Source organism: Marmota monax, unplaced genomic scaffold (assembly GCF_021218885.2).
Source record: "Marmota monax isolate L192 unplaced genomic scaffold, Marmota_monax_Labrador192_F-V1.1 WCK01_AAM20220418_F8-fsc00014, whole genome shotgun sequence".
Lineage (NCBI taxonomy): Eukaryota > Metazoa > Chordata > Mammalia > Rodentia > Sciuridae > Marmota > Marmota monax.
The window spans coordinates 8,451,610-8,474,005 of record NW_026695222.1 but is presented as its reverse complement, the minus strand read 5'-3'; the positions used below and the strand labels follow the sequence as shown (position 1 = coordinate 8,474,005).

Sequence of the window (22,396 nt, the reverse complement as noted above, 5' to 3'; positions counted from 1 at the left end):
TCCTACCTTAGTGAGGACTACAGGTGTTTGCTTCCACACCTGGCTTGACAGAGTGTTTTAAAAATCAGAGATTCAGGGCTGGGGATGTAGCTCAGTGGTAGAGTATTTCCAAGCATGAGTGAGGCCCTGGATTCCATCCCCAGCACTGAAAAAAAAAAAAAAAAATCAGTGATTCTGGGGGAAAAAAAAAATCTGGATTTCTTGAGCTTTTTTGAAAAATTAGAACTTCCCAAATCTCAGAGGCTTGCATTCCCAGAAGGCAGCAATGGCCTGAGAAGTCAAAATTTGCAATCCTGCTAAAAACAGGGAGTAAACCCAAAAGAAGAAGAAAGTTGTTCAGGAAAGAGGAAATAGATAGAGACAGCAATGAAGAAGGGGAGGAAAGTGAAGGGAGGGCCTGGCACCAGGCCCAGAAGGCGACCTGTAGGAGTCAGGCCTCCAGGAGGGCAAGTTGACACAACACTGGATCGAACACACGAGGAGTCTAGAGATTTTGTTCAAGTATGAGACTGAATTCATGAAAAACACCTTTTTTAAAAAACGAAGCAAGCAAAAACATAATGTTTAAAGGAAACAGAAAGCTATGACGAGAAAGGGAAAATCAGTACAGTATAAGACATACTTTGGTTTTACAGAGTTGTTGTATAGTCAAATGATGTGAAAGGTGGACAGCAGTCTAAACCAAAAATCATGATTGGCAAGAGACACAAGAAGTAGGGAAGGAAGTGGAAAAGATGAGACCCCACCCAGATCAGCAAATCAGAAAGAACCCCACCCATACGTTCCTTATAGATAAGGGAGCAAATAACAAAGAATTGAGGAGAAGAGTTCAAAGCTGCAGGGAGAAATAGGAACTGGGTACAGGAGGAGAAGGACAGCACTGTTTTGTTGTTGTTGTTGTTGTTTTAGAGACAACAGAATCTGTTAATATATTTGAAATGGAAAAGATCAACAGCAAAGAGTGCATACTCTCTTCCTATTAGAAGCTTGGGTCTTAGCTGGTAGCCTAAATCCTCAGTGGGTTCATCAACATTTGGTTGAGGGTGGGGGCATAAAAAGATTCTAACTCTGTTACAGCCTGAGAACTAAGCTCCTGAGAGGTCTGAGCATTGCCTGTGACAGCTTAGAACTGCCAGTTCTTAAAGTCAAGGTCACTGGAGTTGTTAGTATTACTGTCCTTGGGACTGGGAAAGTCAGCTTTGTTGGACTTAGGCTTCTTTGAAACTGTTTAAGGTCTTTTGGGGTTTAGGATAATTCTGGATTGATTGGATTTAAGTTAGTTTGGGCATTATATGTGCATTTAGAAGCCCTTGGAACTATTAGGGTCCTTTGAACTGTTGGGCTTTGGAGTCCTATAAAGTAAATTTGAATTTTCAAGGGTCCTTTATAGAGGCAAAAAAGTGTAAGATTTTTTTAGCGTCTACTGGGATCCTTAGGATTATTTGGAGTCTTTGGGGCTTAGTTTAAAGTCATGTGGGAGTAATTTGGAGCCTACAGCTTTTAGCATCATTTAAGAAACCTGAGGATGTTTAGAATTGTTTAAGATTTAGTTAAGTTTTTTGAGGAAGACTTAGAATTTAGGGCAGTTTTAGTTTTTTGGGATACTTGGAGGTCATTGGAAATCATATAACTTCTAGCTGCGTTGTTCAAAGTGTGGTCTATGGGCCCAGGACCACGGACATCCCCTCAGAGTTTGCTAGAAAGACAGATCCTAAAGTCCTACACCAGCTCTGCTGAATCAAAAGCAACATTTTAACAAGATCACTCCAAAGTGTTAGGAGCTGGGTTCTAGGATAATGTTATGGTTTAGATCTTAAATGTCTCCTGAGAGCTCACGTGTGGAAGGCTGGGTTGCCAGCCTCTTTCTCTCCCTTTCTGCATTGAGGTGGGCAGCTTTGTTCCACCACATGCTCCCCACCACCATGTTCTTCCCTCACCACAGGCCCAAAGCCACAGGTCAAGTGACCTTGGAGTGAAACCTGAAATAATGAGCTAAAATAAATCTTTCCTCCTTTTAAGTTGTTAGTCTCAGGTATTTTGTCATAGCAATGGAGAGCTGACTAACCCAGACGGTTTAGGATCACTTGCGATATTTGCAAGGAAGAGGACTTTAAGGGTGTTAGACACATTAGCCATGGGATCATTTAAATGGCTGGGATCTATAGAATCCTTAGAATTAGGGTCACTTTCTGCATCAGAACATTGTATGGGGTTCAAAAATATTGAAGGTCTTTTAGAGACATTTAAGGTTTTCAAGGGGTTTTTGTTGTTTGGTTGGGGTTTTTTTGGTTTTTGTTTTTTTGTTTTGTTTTGTTTTGTTTTTGATTGCTTAGACTTTAAGAGTGGTTTACCTTTGGTGCCATTTAAAAGTCATGGAAGGGGGCTGGGGATGTGGCTCAAGCGGTAGTGCGCTCGCCTGGCATGCGCAGGGCACTGGGTTCGATCCTCAGCACCACATAAAAATAAAATAAAGATGTTGTGTCCACCAAAAACTAAAAAATAATAAATATTTTAAAATTCTCTCTCTTTTAAAAAAAAATAAAATAAAGTCATGGAAGACCATTTCACCTTTACCATTGCTTTGAGTGATTTATACACCTTAGAATATTTTAGAATGTTTGAGGTTCTAGATCATTTTGGGTAGTTTAGGTTTTGGTCACGACCTGTGCAGATGAGACAAACTGGGTTTAAAAGGGCTGGCTGCAAAGTTAAGCTAAGAAAGTGGCAAAAATTCACACAAGGCGGGACAGCTCTGCGACCTTAAGGGTCATCTTCCATGCTGGAAAGACAGCTTGAGCCCCCCGTTTGGTTTATTTTGTAGGGGGGGACATCAGAGGCAAGGATAAGATTTCAAGGGTGGAGTCTTGCTTCATGACGTCATGTGATTGGCAGATTGATTGACACCTTGGCAAGTCACACCCATCTCAGGTGCTGTGTGGGATCTTAGGCAGAGCTAAGGGGGAGACACACCTGCATCATACAGTCAAACCCTGACAGGGAGTTGGCAGTGCCAGGCCTATGCCCTCATTTGGCTACTTTGCGAAACAGTCCAAACACACAGCCCATGGATGGCTCGTGACATTTAGGATCACAAAGGATTTAGGACCATTTGTGGTGATTACTGGGATGATCTAAGACCATTTTAGGGGGTATTAAATCGGCAGGGAATCTGGTTCAGGCCTTTGATGTTGTTAGCATTGGTGTAGCCGGCATTTGAAGATCTTTCTGTTTAGGATACATCTGGGTATTCACTCGCTCATTACACACATATTATCAAGGTACCTGTCAAGAGCTGGGTACTGCTTGAGGTGTTGAGAATACCCTCCTGGAGTTTAGACGCATAAATTGTCATATATGTTCAGAGAGTGAAAAGTACTTTGGAGACAGTGGACGCAGAGGGTGATTGGCAGCTGACTGAGGTGCTCAGGGAAACTCAGTAGGAAGCAGGAGTTGAGCTGAATCAAAAAAGAGCCAAGCATGTAATGAACTGGGGGAGGAATGTTCCAGAAAGAGAGAGTGACAAGTGTAAATCCCAGAAATTGGGGGGCTTAGCATGTAAGAAGGACAGTAAGACCAGGGTAGCCAAAGCACAGCACTGTCCAGGAGGGCAGAGGTAATGGGGCCCCAGGAGGAGGGGGGCTTAGCCAGGTGAGGTGGAGGTAGGCTGGATGAGGACTTGGGAATTTTTAAGAGAGGTTTAAAGTCATTTAGAGTCAATAAATATCATTTGTGTTCTTTATTTTTCTAATTGACTCATTCAAGGTTTAAGGACTTCTGGTTGTTAGAAGCCATTAAAGATCATTTAGAATGTTTTATGGCCATTTAGAATCTCTTCTAATTATATAGGATTTTTTGAAATTCATTTAGTATCACTTAGGGTTATTTTTGTGTTAAGTTTAGGTTTTAAGCTTTTTAGTTTTTACAGTCAGTTAGGATCAGCCAGGGTCATAATTCATTTGGTGACTCTTAGACCTTTTTAATTTATCTTTTTTTTTTGGTACCAGTGATTTAACCCAGGGTGCTTAATCACTGAGCCACATCCCCAGCCCTTTTTTATATTTTATCTAGAGACAGGGTCTCACCGAGTTGTATAGTGCCTCACTAAATTGCTGAGGCTGTCTTTGAACTCAAAAACCTTCTGCCTCAGCCTCCTGAGCTGCTGGGATTATAGGTATGTGTCATTGTGGGTGGCTTATTTATCTGTTTTTGAGATGGGGTCTCATTGGGCTGCCAAGCTGGCCTCAAACTCCTGGGCTCAAATGATCCTCCTACCTCAGCCTCCTGAATAGCTAGGACTACAGGGGTACCACCATGCCCAACTAGACTCCAAAACTTGACGTCATTAAGGCTATTTAAGGTCTTTTTCAATTGTTATGGTCTTTTAGCGTTTTGTTTGCTTGTTTGTTTTTGTTTTAAGTTTTTGCTGCTAAGCATTATTTAGAATTTTTCAGTATCCTTTAGGATCTAAAATTTAGGATTGATGAACAGCATTAGGTACTTCTGTTGTTTATAATGTTTAGGTATTTTACATGTGATCATGTTTCATTGTTTGGATTTGGAATCTTTTAGGATTGTTTGGTGAAGAGCTTCTCAAACTCAGGACACACAGGGATGGGAGAATGGTAAGTGGTAGCAGGTGCAGTATTAAAAATCATGTTGTCAGAACCGGGCTGGGATTGTGACTCAGCGGTAGAGCACTTGCCTTGCAGGTGCAACGCCCTGGGTTTGATCCTCATAAAAAAAAAATAAAATAAAGGCATTGTATCCAACTACAACTAAAAAATAAATAAATAAATAAATAAAAATCATGTTGTCAGAACCACACCCCAGAAGTTAAATCAGAATCTCTTTGTATGAAACAGACATCAATGTTTTTCAAACCTCCCCAGGCCTTGGCACAGTGGCTCATGCCAGATATCCCAGTGACTCAGGAGGCTGAGGCAGGAGGATCTCAAGTTTGGGGCCAACCTCAGCAAATTAGTGAAGCCCTAAGTAACTTAGTAAGACCCTGGCTCAAAATAAAAAAATTAAAAGAACTGGGGATGTACTCAGTGGTAAAGCACCCCTGAGTTCAAGCTCTTGAACCAAAATAATAATTTTTTTAACTCCCAGGTGATGGCATTGTGAGCCTTTGACTCATTTAGAACCTCATTACCTACGTGGACTGAAAGTTCTCAGCATCCCCGGAGAACTTGAGTAGAGATGCAAATTCCCAGCCCACTACTATCTGCTGAATCAAAAACTCTGGTAGGAGGCCCAGCGTTTTAACAAGTCCCCTGGTGCTCTTTAGGATTCTTGAAGTTTTGGGGGTGGGGGAATTCTAAGGGCATTTTGAGATTGCTCAGAGTCAGTTATTTTAGGGTTGTTTATTGTTGACTTAGTGTGCACATCCTGGAAGGACCCGAATAGATACCCGAGTAAATTATTTTAAAATTCTTTATTTGATAATTATCTGAGTCAGCCCAGAAATAATCTTCACTGCCACTGTTCCCAGTCTCTTGCCAAGTGTCCCAGCTCCTCCATCAACCTCAGATGCACTGGGTGGGACAGGGAGCAGGACTCTCCTGTGTGTCCAGGTGGGGCGAGGCACACGTTTATCCAGAATACACCCTGCAGAGAGCTTGCTTAGCCAACAGGCATTGCATTTGGTACCAGTTCTTAGTGGAGGGAGTATCAAAATGTGACAACTGAAAGTAGAGTAGTCTGATGGCACATTCTGGTTGACCTCAGGTTTCTGAAATTTACCATATTTTTTTTCTCCCTTTGAAAGCTTTTACTTGTCTAATTTCTGAAAGGAGCATTGAGAATACAATTATAAACCTATAATTACAAGTATAAACCTATGTGTATGTATTGCTGTGCGCGCACACACACACACACACACACACATGATTTTGATGTAAGGGGACTGCGTCTCACAGGGATTCTGGGGCTGGGGTGTAGCTCAGTGGTAGAGTGCTTGCCTAGCATGCATGAGTCCTATTTGTTTCTGAATCCTCAATATTTTTGGACTTAACAGGAAATTTAAATTTTAAATCCAATGTAACAGAAGAATGAAGAAAATTTAATCCCACCACTTACGAGGTTAAGTGTTCCCATAGGCTTTTCTTCCAAATAGGTCAACGTCCATATTAAACATCAGCTCTTTCGTTTATTTAACATAATATTATTTTCCATGTTTCTACACAAACATTATGATTATACTTGTAATGGCTGAATAATATTTATGGGTATAGTTTTTACTTTACTTGGATCGTTGTTTTAAAAGAAATAAGAAGGCATGAGAAAACCTACTCAGCTTTTTATTGGAATAACTCCAATCTATACGCAAGTTTGGGGAGAGCTGTTAAATTTCTGATCCATCGATGCAGTGTATCTTTCCATTTTTTAATTTTATTTTCTTATTTTTTATTAGATGAGAGAACTAGACATACATTATATTTCTGTAGTTTTTCATTGTTTGGGCAACCTTGCAAAATTCAGTGGGTATTTCTAATCATTCTTCTCTAGATCATTCTGAGCATTTTCAATTTCATTTTTACTTCGTAGTTTTTTTTAATGGGTCATAAATATTGTAGTTGGCTCTTTTTGCTTAGCTAACTCAAGAGCTTTGGGCCAAATTACTTGAATTATTTTTTGTGGTAATTTGTATTATTGCCAAATTTTGTTTAAAGGAACTTTAACCAAAACTACATTTCTCATATTTCTCAAATATGCCCTTACCTTGAGGAACTTTCCTTGACATTATTTTGGATTCAAGGCTTTGGATAGCCCCAGACATTCAGCATTCAGTATGTGTGGGGGTTCTCATTAGCAATTTATTCCCAAAATTATATCCAGACATAATCACTCTCCCTTGGCAGGACCTGCCCACTCTGTCGGCACCAGTGTGGGCACCAGCTACCTCCTGAAGCCCGGCTTCTCCCAGTGGAGGATTTTGCTGTACCCAAACCTGGGTGCTGCTCACCCGAGATGGCTCCACAGGTGTAGGTCAATGGCACCAGGGGCAGCTTAGAGGGCCTTAGTGACGAGCAGGGGATGTTCAGACTCATAAATTGTTGAATAATATTTGGATTTTAACCCCTTCTCAGACATATGGTTTGCAAACATTTTCTCCCATTCTGTAAGTTGTCTTTTCATTTTGCCAGTTGTTTCCTTTGCTGTGTAGAAGCTTTTTAATTTGATGTAGTTCTATTTGTTTTATTTTTGCTTTTGCTGTTGTGTTTTGGTGTTATAATCGAAAACTCAGGCCAGACGAGGTGTCACAGGCCTGTAATGCCAGCAGCTCGGGAGGCTGAGGCAGGAAGATCTCAAGTTCAAAGCCAACCTCAGCAATTTAGTGAGGCCCTAAGCAACTTTGCAAGACCCTGTCTCTAAATAGAAAATTAAAAACAGAAAGGGGGCTGGGGATGTGGCTTGATGATTAAGCACCCTGGGTTCAATCCTCAGTGCAAAGAAAATAAATAAATAAATAAATACATACATATATATATATATATATATATATATATATATATATATATATATATGAATCAGTGCTAAGGATCTAATGTACAGTATGGTCATTTTAATTATGATACTGTATTGTTTATTTGAAATTTGCTAAGAGTAGATCTTATGTCCTCACACACATATACAAAGTGGTGACTATGTGTAGTGATGGATATATTAATTAACACGATTGTAGTAATCATTTCACAATATGTATGCATATCAAAGTCATCAGGCTGTACATCTTGAATATATACAAATTTATTTTTATTTGTCAGTTATACCTCAATAAAGCTGGAAAATAAATACTTTTTTCTTTTAATTCTGGGAATGGAACCCACTGCCTCATATATGTTCTAGGCAAGGATTCTACCACTGTGCTACATCTCTGGCCCAATATATTTTCAAATTAAAAAGAAAAAAACCAAAGCCATGAGTTTTTAAGACTATGTGTCCAGTTTTAAAACTACACACACACACACACACACACACATTCTAATTCAAGAATTTTTAAATCAGAGTTAACAAGACATATGAAATATACGTTGCATTCTATCAAAACATGTGTTGAAGTTTCAGTTCTATCCTAAAGTTTAAACAACATTTCAATGAAACTTATGACTGCTTCTTTAAAACTTCTCATTTTTCATTAAAATTGTAAACTGCTCTTTGGCCAGTGGGTAGAAGGAACGTATTTACCATCCACATGGGCATTTCATAGTAAGAGGGGGTGCTGTTTATAATTACACTGGAACAACAGGCATAAAGTGGAACAGTTCCAAGCAAACCAGGACCTATGGTTCCTACCAAGGGGCCCATGGTTTAAAACTTCTGAAGCTAATTTACATACTTATAGGGTATATGCTGTTACCTACAGCAGGATTATTTTTCGAGTCAAGTTTTGAAAAACAAAAACCAAAACCAAATGCTGAGTATTGACAGCACAAGTTTATTCAGTGACCAAAGAATGGAGAAGTAGGAGTTCTGCTTGCAGATCAATTTCTCAACTCCAAGAAGTTGAGGAGTAGCTGTGGTGCACACCTGTAATCTCAGCAGCTCAGGAGGCTGAGGCAGGAGGATCATGAGTTCAAAGCCAGCCTCTGCAAAAGCAAATTGCTAAGCAACTCAGTGAGACCCTGTCTCTAAATTGCATTAGACAAAATAGGGCTGGATACTCCCCCCACCAAAAAAAAAAAAAAAAAGTTGAGGAGTTAGAGATATAGGATAAGGATAATGAGGAAGATAGGCTATTAAAGGGAAGGCACATTCATGTTCTTTCTGGGAATTTGGGTGCCTCCTCTTTTCAAACTCCTTTGGTAGTCTGGTGTTTCCAGTCATGGCAACAGGTTGGTGTCTTTAGCTTTGAAGCAGGAGGAGACCGGGTGAGTCTAGATCAAGTTAATCCTAGATTATTATTTTGGAAAAAATATTTCTCAGATGTTCCTCATGTCCATATGCAGAGCTGAGGAGCATCTGACTCAAAGGTTAAGGCAGCAAAGAAGATAGGCACAATAGAAAACAGAGATGCCAAGCCTCTTCCTCCTGTTCCAGTCACCCATTGGTCATCTATCTACAGGCGCAAGTGGAGGGGTCAGTGTTTTCAGCAAAATTGGCCTTCAGGTCCCTGAAGATAACCCAGGCAATTGTTATCATTTTAACCCACACGTCAAAGGTGCTATCTATAGCAAAGTTAGTGGTAGACTCACAATGTATTGCCCAGCTGTGTGACCTCCAAAGTTAGTGATTTTGAAATCCATTAAGAGCAAGTGAAACTAAAGAGTCTCTTGAGGTTTTTCCTTAGTATCCATACTAATAATTTAATCCTTACACAAAGTTAACTTATATACTTACATGTTAAACTTACATACCTAAATACTAAACATGAAATGCAAGATATACTTTCTATTTTACATGGTTCTAAAATGAAACTATCAATGTCAATTTTACCCAAATTCAATTTTTAATAGTGTTTGTTTGTATTTAAACTTTCCAATAACCCATTCAATTGTGTTTAAAACTTAACAGTAGCTGGGCACAGTGGCGCATGCCTGTAATCCCAGTGGCTCAGGAGGCTGAGGCAGGAGGATCTCGAGTTAAAAACCAGCTTCAGCAACTTAGTGAGGCCCTGTCTCTAAATAAAATATAAAAAGGGAATGTGACTCAGTGGTTAAACGCCCCTGGGTTCAATCCCAAGTACAAAAAAAAAAAAAAAAATCTTGTCTTGATTTTTTTTTAAAGAGAGAAAGAGAGAGAGAGAGAGAATTTTTTAGTATTTATTTTTTAGTTTTTGGCGGACACAACATCTTTGTTTGTATGTGGTGCTGAGGATCCAACCCGGGCCGCACGCATGCCAGGCGAGCATGCTACCGCTTGAGCCACATCCCCAGCCCTTGTCTTGATTTTTACTTAGAGGCCAAATTATGATGGACATTATTTATGCTACATGGCCAGGTTTCCTAGGAAGACAACTGTTAAGTCATGAGGGATTGGATCCAGGACCCTCTGTAGATATCAAATCCCATGGAGGCTCAAGCCCCTTAAGTAAAATAGCATAGTATTTGCATGTAACATACATACATCCTCCTGTAGACTTTAAATCATCCCTTAGACTATCTAATACAATGTAAATGATATGTAAATAGTTATTATACTATAATATTTAGGGAAAAATGACAAGAAAAAATGTGTGTACATGTCCAGTACAGATGTAGCCATCACAGATCTAACTACATGATACGTGAACAATGCTTTAGACAAACGATGCTGTAACAAGTGCTGGGGACAGACTGAGGATCCGTGAATGGCAGGAGCTACAGAACACGTGTCCACACACCTCTGCATTCATGTGGATTCAGTATAGTGCTGGTTGCATACAAATGCAAGTTTTGCTTTTAAGAACCTTCTGGAATTTTTTAAAATTATTTTTTGATTCACGGTTGGTTTAGCAAGTGAAGAAACTGCAGATATAGATGTCTGACTGTACATATGTATAAGTAGTCATACACATACACACACACACACACACACACACACACCCCTATGTAGATGGAGAAAGAAATTTGTTTTAAGGACTTGGTTCATGTGCAGTTAAGTCCAAAAGCAGGCCAGAAGTAGAACTCCTTCTACTGCAGGGGTCCTCAGTCTTTTATCTCAAGATCTTTCACTGATTGCATGAGGCCCACCCACACTCTACAGGGCAACCTACTCAAAGTCTGATTTAAATGTTAATCTCATCTTAAAAAAATAATCTCACAGTAACATCTAGTTTACTGTTTGAGCAAATATCTGGGTACCATAGCCTGACCAAGTTGACACAAAAAATTAACTTGGGCTGCAATCTGAAAGCCTTACCCTTGTAGACCACTAGAGGGCTGTCTTCAACAGAGGTACACCCAAGTCTCCACCTCTATGCAGGGTGGCATGGCTGTTTTAGGTGAGAAAAATTAAGTCTTAGAAAAAAGGTTCACAGAGTTGGTCCTAACAAGCCAGCGGTGAGTCTGAGTGAAATTGGCCTCACCATGTGGCAGTCCCTAGCTCCTTCCTCCATGACTGCTGGTTCCCCAGGGGCCTCAACTCGAGCCTCATAAGGATATACTCATTTCATTTTTTATTTGGAACATGCTATGATTTGAACATATCCCCCAAATTCATGTGCTGGAAACTTGGTTCACAAGGCAGCAGTATTGAGAGGTAGAACCTTTGGAAGGTGAGTGGGTCATTAGAGCCCTGTACTCATGAATGGATTGATCCACTCATGGGTTAATGGCTTATTGAGGGAGTGGCTTTGTTAACAAGAGTTCTCAGTCTGGGAATATAGGAGAGGCACAGCATGTGCTTAGCAGGCACAAGGCCCTGGGTTCAACTTTAGCACCAGAAATAAAAAACCTCTCAAACTGAGCTCTCTGGCCCACTTGCCTTGTCCCACAATGGGATGCCCCCTGCCATGCAATGATGCAACAAGAAGATCCTCACCAGATGCTGAGCAGATGCTGGTTCCATGTTCTTAGACTTCCTGTTCTCCAAAATTATGAGCTAAACAAACCCTCTATTCTTTATAAGTTACATCATCCAAGGTATTTTGTTATAGCAACAGAAAATGGACTAAGAACATTACAGCCAGATCTGGGCCTGTTCAAACCATAAACTCTGGGGGAAGAAAATGAACTTACCTCTCAGGGGGCCTTCCCACTCCTGTCTCTGACCTTATCACTACTCTCTCCCAGCACAGAACTCTCCTTCCAACAGATATACACAGAACCACCCACAGACAGATTTCTCTTTAAAAAGTGCTTTATTTCAATAAGAGCTAAATCAGGTGCATTAAAACATATTAAAAGGTTACAAAAAATGTTCGGCTCCCTACTGAGGCCTTGTCAAATTATGTTAAGATGCCTAAATGCATCTATTTATCAGTTCAGAATCAAACATTGAACCAGGCTAGGTACCATGACCGGAAGGCAAGTTAGGAAAAGAATACTTCACAAAACTCAAACAAGAGGGGGAACCCTTAAGAAACACTAGTAACTACACATCAGAAACCATCAGCCCGGAAACAGGTCTGTGATCTGCCAGGAAGACCCCAAAGGGAAGCTGAGGCTTTTCTTCACAGCTTGTGCTTCTCTGTGCTTAGTTAAAAGGTGAGGACAGGCAGAGGGGCACTTTAACATCCTGTGATGGAGTAAACACTTCTGGTTAGGTCTGAAAGAAGGGGTGCCCCATTCCTTTCTATGTTTACATTTAGGAGATCATATCTTATCTGACTTGAGCAAGGCTTTGTGTAAAACAATTTAAGTAGACACTCAAAAATGCAGGCATGCTGTTGTATAAGAGAGACTCCAGGCAATCTCTCTATCTTACTCTCAATGTCATGGTTTGGACACTTGAGACACTGCAAGTCCCTTGTCCACACAGAAACTTCTATCTTAGAGACATCATCTCGGATATCAAGTTCTCTGTGTTACAGAGCTTTGAAATAAAATGTGGCTTTAGGCTGGTTTTTGACATTTTGAAAAAGAGCTTTTCAGCTAGGTGCAGTGGTGCACACCTGTAAAGCCAACAGCTCGGGATGCTGAGGCAGGAGGATTGAGAGTTCAAAGCCAGCCTCAGCAAAAGCAAGGTGCTAAGCAATTCAGTGAAACATTGTATCTAAATAAAATACCAAAAGAGGCTAGGGATATGGCTCAATGGCCAAGTGCCCCTGAGTTCAATCCCTGGTACAAAAAATAAGAAAGCTTTTCTTTTCTTAAGAGTTTCTTGATTTTTTTTGGTTGCATTAGTCTCCTGACACTGCAATAGTCTCCCAACTCCATAGGAAGCAATTCTCACCAAGATGTTTTTGCACGGAGAACAGGTTTTGGAGGGTTATCATTTGCCATGGATATGCTGATAAAATGTCTTTATGTGGAAGTTGTGAGAAGAGCATTGCTTTCCTTTTGGTAAGGAGGAGGATGCAAATATTTCCCCTTTGAAGCATCTGACGCTTCTGTACCAGCTTGTCTTCAAGGAAACAGTGACCTCCAGCCTCCACGCTTGTCTCAGGAATGGGTGGCTAATCTCCTGAGACCCTCTTACCTTAACCTCAATTCAAAGTTGAAATCCATCCAGCCCAAAGACCAGGGCGCACACGCCTCCCTGACTCGCACAGGCCTGTCATTTGTGCTTTTCAGCCCCTTCCCAAATAACACCTGTCCATTTAATTTTCCCACTAATATGATCACTGAGAATGTGACCTTGTGCTTCATTCCACCAGCCCAGTCAGACAGATTCAGGTTTTTTTCTTCACTTGATCACCTTGTAACATAAGCCCCTGCCCAAAAGAAAAAAAAAAAAGAAGCCAGATGCAGCTAAACTGCTTTTCACAAGTTGGGGGGAAAAATAACCCTATACATTGGCCTTTTGTTCTTCACACAATTTCAGGTTCATTGCACACAATTACATAAACCCACACAAATAGATTGAGGAGTTCAAAGCAGCAAGGCCATGTGATACCAGTGAGAAAATCCGGTCCACACTGTGCTGAGGCTGCTATTTCAAAGGTTTCTACAATTCTGTTTTTGTTTGGGTTCTTTTTTGTTTGTTTGTTTTGGGTGCTGGCTGAACCCAGGGATTCATTCATGCTAAGTATGGGCCCTAGGTTGAGCTACACTCCTGGTCAAGTTTCCAAAATTCTTGATCAGGTTAAGTGAGAAATGATCTCTACAGGATGAGCCAAAATAGAAAAGTGTGTTAGTGGAAGTGGATGATGTAGGATGTACTTTTCCCCCACTTCTATTCCAAAACCCCATCTTTAAAACGCTTGGTATCACGTTCTCGGCAAGTGTCCTGTCAAATTAGCATTTTGCAACATTTCCATATTTAACACAATCATCATCGCGGTGCTAGTACAAATTACAAAGAACTTTTATGAACCAGAAATAGCTGTCCAATAAGAATTAGTGGTTAGTAATTAGCTTTGTGGAAATTCTCCCCCACCCCCCAGCTCCCAAAGGAGAATTATTGGGGCAACGAAAGGCTTTGAACATTCGTGATAAAAAATAACTGGGAGAGAAATTCTCCAAATCCCTTTCTCAAATGCAAACCTCTCTGTTTGCATTCACAAAACTGATCTTTTGAATCTGTAACAAAGGAAACTTCTCCCCACTGCCACACACAACCCCTCCCCACTTCCCCCCCAATTCTGTGCACTTTGCAGAAATGTATGATTGAGCCTAAGCCCCTCTGGGTTTCTACCACATGCCCCAGGGGTCTGGTGGTGCTGGCCCTGCAGAGGGAATAAGCTTGCTAAGAGATCCCCCACCACCACCTGCAAAGCGCCTCTGGCAGCGTGCCATCTTTTTGGAAGTCCACAGTAAGACCATAGCTATGAGCCTTTTAAATAGGCCACAGAGAAGGCCTGGAGTGCAGATGGGGGATGGGAGGGTGCCTAGGGCAACAACAGCTCTGCCACAGAGGCCCACCTTCCGTGGGAGGCACCAGCCATGGCTCTCCTTCCCCAAACCTGTCCTTGGAAAGGAGGTAGAAAAGAGATGGGCACGCCCCTTCCCTCATGAGCCGAGGTGCCTCTGTTAGAAGTTCCAGATCTTGCTTGCTTGATCTCCATAGCCCAACACCTGGCTCCAAACATCTGTCTCTCCCTCCAGATAAACAGTATTAGCCACACAGGTGCCCAGATGCCTGGCAGTCTTCCTCGTTGGAGTCACAGGGGACACACTGCCCCTGCTCTTTCCCCCCAGGGAGGTTGGCTGTAAAGATCCGCACAGTGGCTGCTGAGAAGCTGAAAGAGAAGCTCTGTCCTCTCTAGGCACCTTCACCAGGCAGCTTCCCTGAGACCACGTTCAGTGGGCAGCAGGACACGTCCTTACTCTGGGGTTCCATCTCCACATCCAAGGTGAGGGAACTTGCCAAGAATCCAGAGGTTGGGAAGAGTAAGGTCTTGACCAAGAACACACACAGCCTGGCTCCAAATTCAGAAAGACTTGTTGATGTGAAGATGGGTGGGGCACAAAGGCACCTGTCATTTCTGCAGGTGACCTCTACCCTTCTCTTGAGACTTAAGGATGGAGCTTGGAAACTTCCTGGCCACCATCCCCAAACAAGCCCTGGGCATACCCACTAGGCAGTGCCATGTGCCCGCCAGACAGACCACTGATTCAAGAGACTTTCCTTCAGCACAAAGAAGCATCGGAGAAATGAGCTGGCAGCTTGGAAAGCAGAGATACACAGGTGGCCACAGAGGTGGCACGGAGGAAGAATCCATTCTTTCCGGGCATCCACACAGCATCGCACATTCATCTTTGTTATTTAAAACAATCAAAATTTCCAGTGTAAAAACTCACGAACACTCATTGCATCTACCCCATGTGAAGGTTTATCTTTTTCTTTCCATCAGACTTGCCCCAAAGGTATGAAGCTATTGTTTTATTAATTTCCAAGGATCTCATCCACAGATCCTTCTAGGCAAACAAGGAGAATCTCTACTAACATATAAACCCCCCAAATGGTGAGCTCGAGGGACTCTTCCTCTGTCAGAGACAGGCAGATATGAGTGGCTTCCCCCTGGCACCAGAGGGGAGAAATCACTTCTTTAGCTGAAAGCCCTTGAGATAGGGACTCCCCCTGACTTTCCTGCCCATCAACAGCTCATCTGCCAGCCTCATGGCACTTGTGCTGGTGGCTTGAAATTTAATTGCATGTGAAAATATCAGGGAGACCCATGGACATGTATCCTATGTGTGCGCACACACACACTTTGGGTTCTCCTTAGAACAGAAGTCTTGTGAGTGAAAGGGAAGAGAGCAGGGATCCAGGGATGGGGACTTGTCCTCTGACTTCTTCATCCTGCTCCAGGGAGCAAATAATGGCTGATCAGGCACTGCAAAGATCTGCATTGCAACATTTCCATGGAAGGAAAGAACCCAGCTTCCTGTGGATTGTTTCAAGTCAACGGCAACCCCTGGGGTGTCTGGATCCCCTTGTTCTCATGGTTCAGATCGTTGCTGGGGTCTCGGCTATCTCCTCCAGCCTTTGCCGAATCATTAGCCGGAGCACGGTGTACCTAGGAGCAAGAAACAGCCTGTGGTAGGGGCCAGCCAGCAACACCACCCTCGGGTGATCTTCTCCACCACCCAGGTGACACTGTAGTCCTGTCCCTGTGCCTCCATCTTTGGCCCACTCTTTAGCCACTTCATTGCTAGGTTCATTTGCACATCAGAATGAGAAGAAATCAAGAGGTCAAACCCAATTTAGATTATGTTACTATGATTAGAACGTGTGGCTAAAGGAGGGAAAGATGAAAACAACAACAACAATAATAATAATAAGCAGTCTATTAACTGAGAGCTTAGGATCCCCAAGGCACCATGCCTAGCACTTCAGATGCACGGTAGCTCATTAGCCCTCATCTAGGATGGAACATGAAACTGCCAATATTTAAGCCTTTTGTGGGGAGGGGCTACCAAAACAGCAACTTCCTATATTCAACCTGCCCCCTGTACCTGCATTTTGTAGACGAGGCAATAGCAACTAGTACATAGGGATGTCCACGGCTTGTGGGTGAGTCCAGTTTCCCCACGACGCCCCTGAATGATGGCACTGCAGATACCGGGTGCTGGGCGAAATGGGACACACTCCTCATGTTTGGGGTTTTGCACAACACTGCTATTTTTAAAGTCTAGGGCAGAGTAAGTGTTCAGCCAAATGTAAATGCTGTCATCAGTTACAGCAAATATAGCTTTGGCTTTATTTTCTGGTAGCAAAAAAATCAATTGTTCCACTGTGGCTATGAAGTGCAGTCGATTCTGTGACTAACCATGGCAAAGAAATCAGAAAATCCTTCCCAGAAAGAAGCTTTCCTGGATTTTTTCAAGCCAAATGAAACTTCCAGAAGAGAAATGTTGGAAAGGGAGGAAGGGCGGAAAGAAAGGATTTTAGAGGTCAGGGGCTCAGACCACTTGCACTGCTAAGGTAACAGTCCAGGGGTTTCCAGAACCTCGGGTCTCAGCCAGCCCTGATTGTCCTCCCTCCTTCAGATATGGAGGCAAACACTTGTCCCCGGGGACTGCATTGTCCCCAGAGGTTACCCCAGACCCTGCCATGTGTTTGTAAATAGTTCCTTCACCAAATGCTCCTCAAGGACCCTTGTCTGAGTGGGCATCCACTTGCTGCCGGGGGCCTGATCACACACTTGAGATAGCAGGAAGCTGTGGTCTGGGTAAGGTTTGAGTGTGTCTCCCAAGTGTTCATGTCGGAAGTTTGATCCTTACTGTGGTGACCTTGGGAGGTAGTGGGACCTTTAACAGGTAAAGCCTAATGAAATGCACTTAAGTTACTAGGGACACTGCCCTCTGAAGGGATTGATGTAGTTCTTAAAGGATCCCAGTTAGTTCTTGAAAGAGCTAGTTGTTACAAAGAGCAAGCTTGGCTCCTGAATCCCTGTCTGGCTTTCTGTCTTGTCATATGATCCCTTCTGCACATGTTCCCACCATTGTCATGCCATCTACCATGAGACCCTCACCAGAGTCAAGCAGAAGCAGTGCAATGCTCTTGGACCTCAAAACTCGGAGCTAAACAAAACTCTTTTCTTTACAAATTAGCAAGTCTTGGGTATTTTGTTATAGTAATATGACATGGACTAACAGTAATACACAGGATAAACTGACCCCACAGAGATTTAAAAACATATATCTTTTTTTTGAAGTTCTTCCATAAAAGGAGAGGAAAGACGTTTTGATGCCCTTAAGTATATTGAGGCCTCTAAGTGTATTGGTGCACATTTAAGTTTCTGTTCCCATCTGAGATTTGGATTTGTCAACAGGTAGCCCCCCGAAGAAGGCCCATAAGCCCCAGTCTCCTGAAGCAATCTGGCGCAGTCTCTGTTTGGCACCTGGATAGAGGCCCCTGTCATTGAGGGTTCCTCCATAAAGAAAGCCAACCAGTACCCTGGTGACCACACTTACTTGCGCATCAGCTTCTTTACTTCACGATCTTCTTCCTCTTGGAGCTTCTGAATGAAGCTTTTAAGGACAGGCATCTCAAACTTTATGTACTGGGCCACCTGGGAAGGAAGAAGCAACATGGGGTGTGTGCCCTCCTGGCGTGCATTACTCTCCTTCAGGGCAGAACCTTGAGAAATCTATTTGCCCCCTAATCCAGGATTTCCTGAAATCCCAGATGCAAGCCTTCTTCTAAGACTGGTTCAGAGTCACAAGGAAGATTGCTTCATTCACATGACACAGTCTCATTTTTCGTCTCTGTCTCTAGCCCATGATTTTGGTCATGTCCAGTTTCTCTTGATACAGTGATTACAGTGATATATTGAAGGAACTGAACTCAGAATAATTAATAAATCTCTTTGTTCTCCCCTTAAGAGAATCTGAGGACTCATCATGGTTCAGAAGAAGGATTTGTTTCTCAAGCCTCAAATCGGTATTCAAATGTGCACTTGGTTCAGAGAGGCTGGGAGAGGCTTGCTGGGATGTTGAAGTTAAGAAATGTCTTCCCCTCCCCATCAGAATCTCTGCCTACTATGTCAACTTTCCCCCACGGGAGAAGTTTATTTCTCCATCCAATTAATGTTGAGCTTGGTTTTGTGACTTCCTTTGGCCAATGGGATATGTACAAACAGGATATATGCTAAATCTGAGTGTAGGCTTCAAATACACCTACATGGTTTGGTCTGGTTTCTCATGCTCCAGCCATCACTCAGAAGGAACATATCCCAGAAACCCTTTGGTTTGGGTCTCTGAATGAAGCACAATGAAGACATGAACTCAGCCTACAACCTAAAGCAAAGCCATTGACACCAGTCAGCAAAATCATGAGCAAAATAAGTAAATATTTGCTGTTATAAGATACTAAAATTGGGGGATATTTGTTATTATAGCAAAACCTGACTCATACATATGGTTAAAAACATTTCTTAACTTCTTTTACCTTAATACATAAGGTAAAAATACTTCTTGAAGTTCTTAAGAGGGTGTTTATAAAACCTCTCAAACCTCTTCCAATATCCTAGAAAGACTCATGAAATTTGTTTCTTCTGTGGAAATCACTTTCCGCCAGAGGATTCCTCCAACAATTCCCAAAGATCATACCTTCAACTGGCTTCATGAAAACCAGGTATTGGTAGGGTCCTCAACTGTATTCCAGAAGGAATTCCATGCTCCACCCCAACAAAATCCCCATCCTCTGAAGACAAACCACCCAACCAGGAGGGAACTCACATCATAGGTGACTTCCTCCACCTGGTCCTTCTCCATCAGGAACACTTTGGAGACCTGCTCACATGGGCCCTGGAGGATTCGGGCAATCAGTGGGTAATCAGTGGTCTTCAGCTTCTGCTTCTCTGGAACCACACACAACCAGGAACATCCTTGAATTCAGCTTGTAATACCTTTCTCACCATAAGTAGTGGTCAACACAGGGGTCCAAACGGACCAGGCAGTTTAGAAGATGTGGTCATACAAGTTAAGTGATTGATTTGTAAATGAACTATTCAGCAGGTGTTGTTAAAAACAACATTCTCCCCTCAATAAGGCTCCCCTGCCTCAAACCCTTTAGAAGAAGCCACTTTGAAGAACTGGCTTTATCTGTCTCTCCAGAAAGTCCAGTTCTTTCTCTAGCAGGCAGTTAGAGTTTAGGGTTTGTTTACTGCCCAAATATGGTATTCTAATTCAGTGGTATTCTAATTCTCATCCAGCAAGCCCACCAACCCTGGAGGCCAACATTTGGAAGTTTCCAAAACCTAAACAACAACCAAATGAGCCAGAGGTATTTTTTTTTTAAACTTGCTATTTTGAGTTAATTAAAAGTTTTAAAGTACACTGTGTTCTTCAGACTCACCACCACTGGTGTGGACCACGTACAAAGCAAACTCCTCCGCTGAATTCTCTATCTGAATCAGGGGCAAAAGAGACTTGTTGAAAGCATGTACTTAAATATCCCAGCTTTGAGACATCCCATCTTCCGCAACACTAAAAAGCCAAATTTAGGCTCTTTTGAGGGGAGGCTGTTTATTCACAACTCTTAAAAGGAGATGGGGGGGTAGGCAGATAACTTTATCAATAACAGATAATGCAGGGTTAGGGGTGGGGGTAGCTCAGTGATAGAGCAAATGCCTACCATACTGAAGCTCTGATTTCTATCCCCAGAATTTCAATTTCTAAAAAAAAGATAATATAGGTTGAGCCTCCTTTACCTAAAATGTTTAAGGCCCAAAGTATTTCAGATTTTGGAGTATTTGCATAAACTTGATCTTCAAAACCCTGAAATCCAAAATGCTCTGAAGTCAGAAAGTTTTTGAGCATCATGTCAGTGTTCCAAAAGTGCCTAACTTTGGAGAAAGATTTCAGACGAGTGATGCTCAAGCAGTCATAGGTAACACTTATTGTAAAATGAAGTTCCACACACTACATTTATTTTCATTCATCTCGTGCTCCTGACAACCTCAATACACGTTACCCTCATCCTTCTTTTATGGATGAGGAAGCAGAAACCAAGGAGATGAAATCCCCTGTCCTACTCAGCCAGCTATCAGGTGATGGACGGGAATTCAAACCAGCGTCCTGCGTTCTAGGCTACATTGGCTTCCACTAAAAACAAGTATACTAGGGCTGGAGTTGGAGCTCAGAGGCAGAGAGCTTGCCTAGCACGCAAGAGTCACTGGGTTTGATCCTTAGCACCACAAAAAAAATAAGCAAATAAAAAGGCATGCTAAGGCAGGCTGTCCACCTACAACTGTAGAAATTTTTTTTAAAAAAGAAAAAGTATGGGGCTGGGGATGTGGCTCAAGCGGTAGCGCGCTCGCCTGGCATGCGTGCGGCCCGGGTTCAATCCTCAGCACCACATACAAACAAAGATGTTGTGTCCGCCGGAAACTAAAAAATAAATATTAAAAAAAATTAAAAAAAAAAAAAGAAAAAGTATACTAGCTGGGCAGAGTGGCATTCACCTGTAGTCCCAGCTACTTGAGAAGCTGAGGCAGAGGATCTTTTTTTTTTTTTTTATTGTTGGTTGTTCAAAACATTACATAGTTCTTGATATATCATCTTTCACACTTTGCTTCAAGTGGGTTATGAACTCCCATTTTTAGCCCATATACAGATTGCAGAATCACATCAATTACACATCCATTGATTTACATATTGCCATACTAGTGACTGTCGTGTTCTGCTACCTTTCCTATCCTCTACTATCCCCCCTCCCCTCCCCTCCCCTCTTCCTCTCTACCCCCTCTACTGACCTTCATTTCTCCCCCTTGTATTATTTTTCCCTTTCCCCTCATTTCCTCTTGTATGTTCTTTTGTATAACCCTGAGGGTCCCCTTCCATTTCCATGCAATTTCCCTTTTCTCTCCCTTTCCCTCCCACCTCTCATCTCTGTTTAATGTTAATCTTCTTCTCATGCTCTTCGTCCCTACTCTGTTCTTAGTTACTCTCCTTATATCAAAGAAGACATTTGGCATTTGTTTTTTAGGGATTGGCTAACTTCACTTAGCAAAATCTGCTCTAGTGCCATCCATTTCCCTGCAAATTCTATGATTTTGTCATTTTTTAATGCAGAGTAATACTCCATTGTGTATAAATGCCACATTTTTGTAATCCATTCGTCTGTTGAAGGGCATCTGGGTTGGTTCCACAGTCTTGCTATTGTGAATTGAGCTGCTATGAACATCGATGAAGCAGTGTCCCTGTAGCATGCTCTTTTTTTCAAACTCCAAATGGGCTGCGGAGGGCCCTGCAGGGCTGTTAAAGAGGCTCCCTGGCCTCACCCTCAGAGTTTCTGACTCGAAAGTTCTAAGATGGGGTCTAAGAATCTGCTTTTCTAACAAGCTTCTGGGTGATGCTAATGCTGTGGGCTTTGCCTTGATTAGCAAGGGTCTAAAAACCCAAATCCTCTGCCCAGCACCCCACAAGCCACACTCTCCAAAGCTTCCCCCACCACCCCTCCAGGGCCCCGAGGCACACAACCAGCAAAGGGAACTTGCCTTAAACTTGTTGAGCAGCAGCTTCAGGACCTGTGGGGTGGTCATGGTGCTGTTGATGCGGACGTTAGTGACGGAGCCATAGGCAGGTGTGAACACGGAGGTCTGTCAATAGAGGGGTCCAGCTCAGGGTGGGAGCAGGGACAAAGACAGCATAAAAACCCAGGTAGGGACTAGCTTCAGTGACAATGGTCCTCAAAAGGTGCCCCCTGAGAACTCCCGGGCCAGCAGGGTGAGCATCGGACTTTGATGCAGACAAGCAGCCCCCAAGGTTTGACTAACTCAGTGTGGGCTTCCCTGTGGGAGGCTCAGGGCTGACTCCCCAAAGCGCATGGTTGGGAAGGGGAAATTGGACTCTCTCCAAAGAAAACACTCACAAAGACCCTTTTGCTGGAACCACCATGAGGAGGCCTCTGGCCACTCTCC

General features: G+C 42.5%; 1 protein-coding gene across 11 annotated transcripts in view; it reads right to left on the bottom strand.

The window, feature by feature from the left end:
* Positions 1–11,763: 11,763 nt before the first annotated feature.
* The window catches only part of Rassf2 (Ras association domain family member 2), a 45,773-nt gene continuing 35,140 nt past the window's right edge, over positions 11,764–22,396 (bottom strand). For 10 of the 11 annotated variants that reach the window (XM_058575392.1, XM_058575395.1, XM_058575389.1 and 7 more), the window contains one exon: positions 21,339–22,075. In XM_058575392.1, coding sequence (XP_058431375.1) covers positions 21,533–22,075 — 543 coding nt within the window. In that variant the 3' untranslated portion in view covers positions 21,339–21,532. Of the gene's footprint in view, positions 16,046–17,945; positions 18,044–19,211; positions 19,334–19,830; positions 19,883–21,338; positions 22,076–22,396 lie in introns of those variants that run through there. The other variant, XM_046433298.2, reaches the window with a different exon arrangement.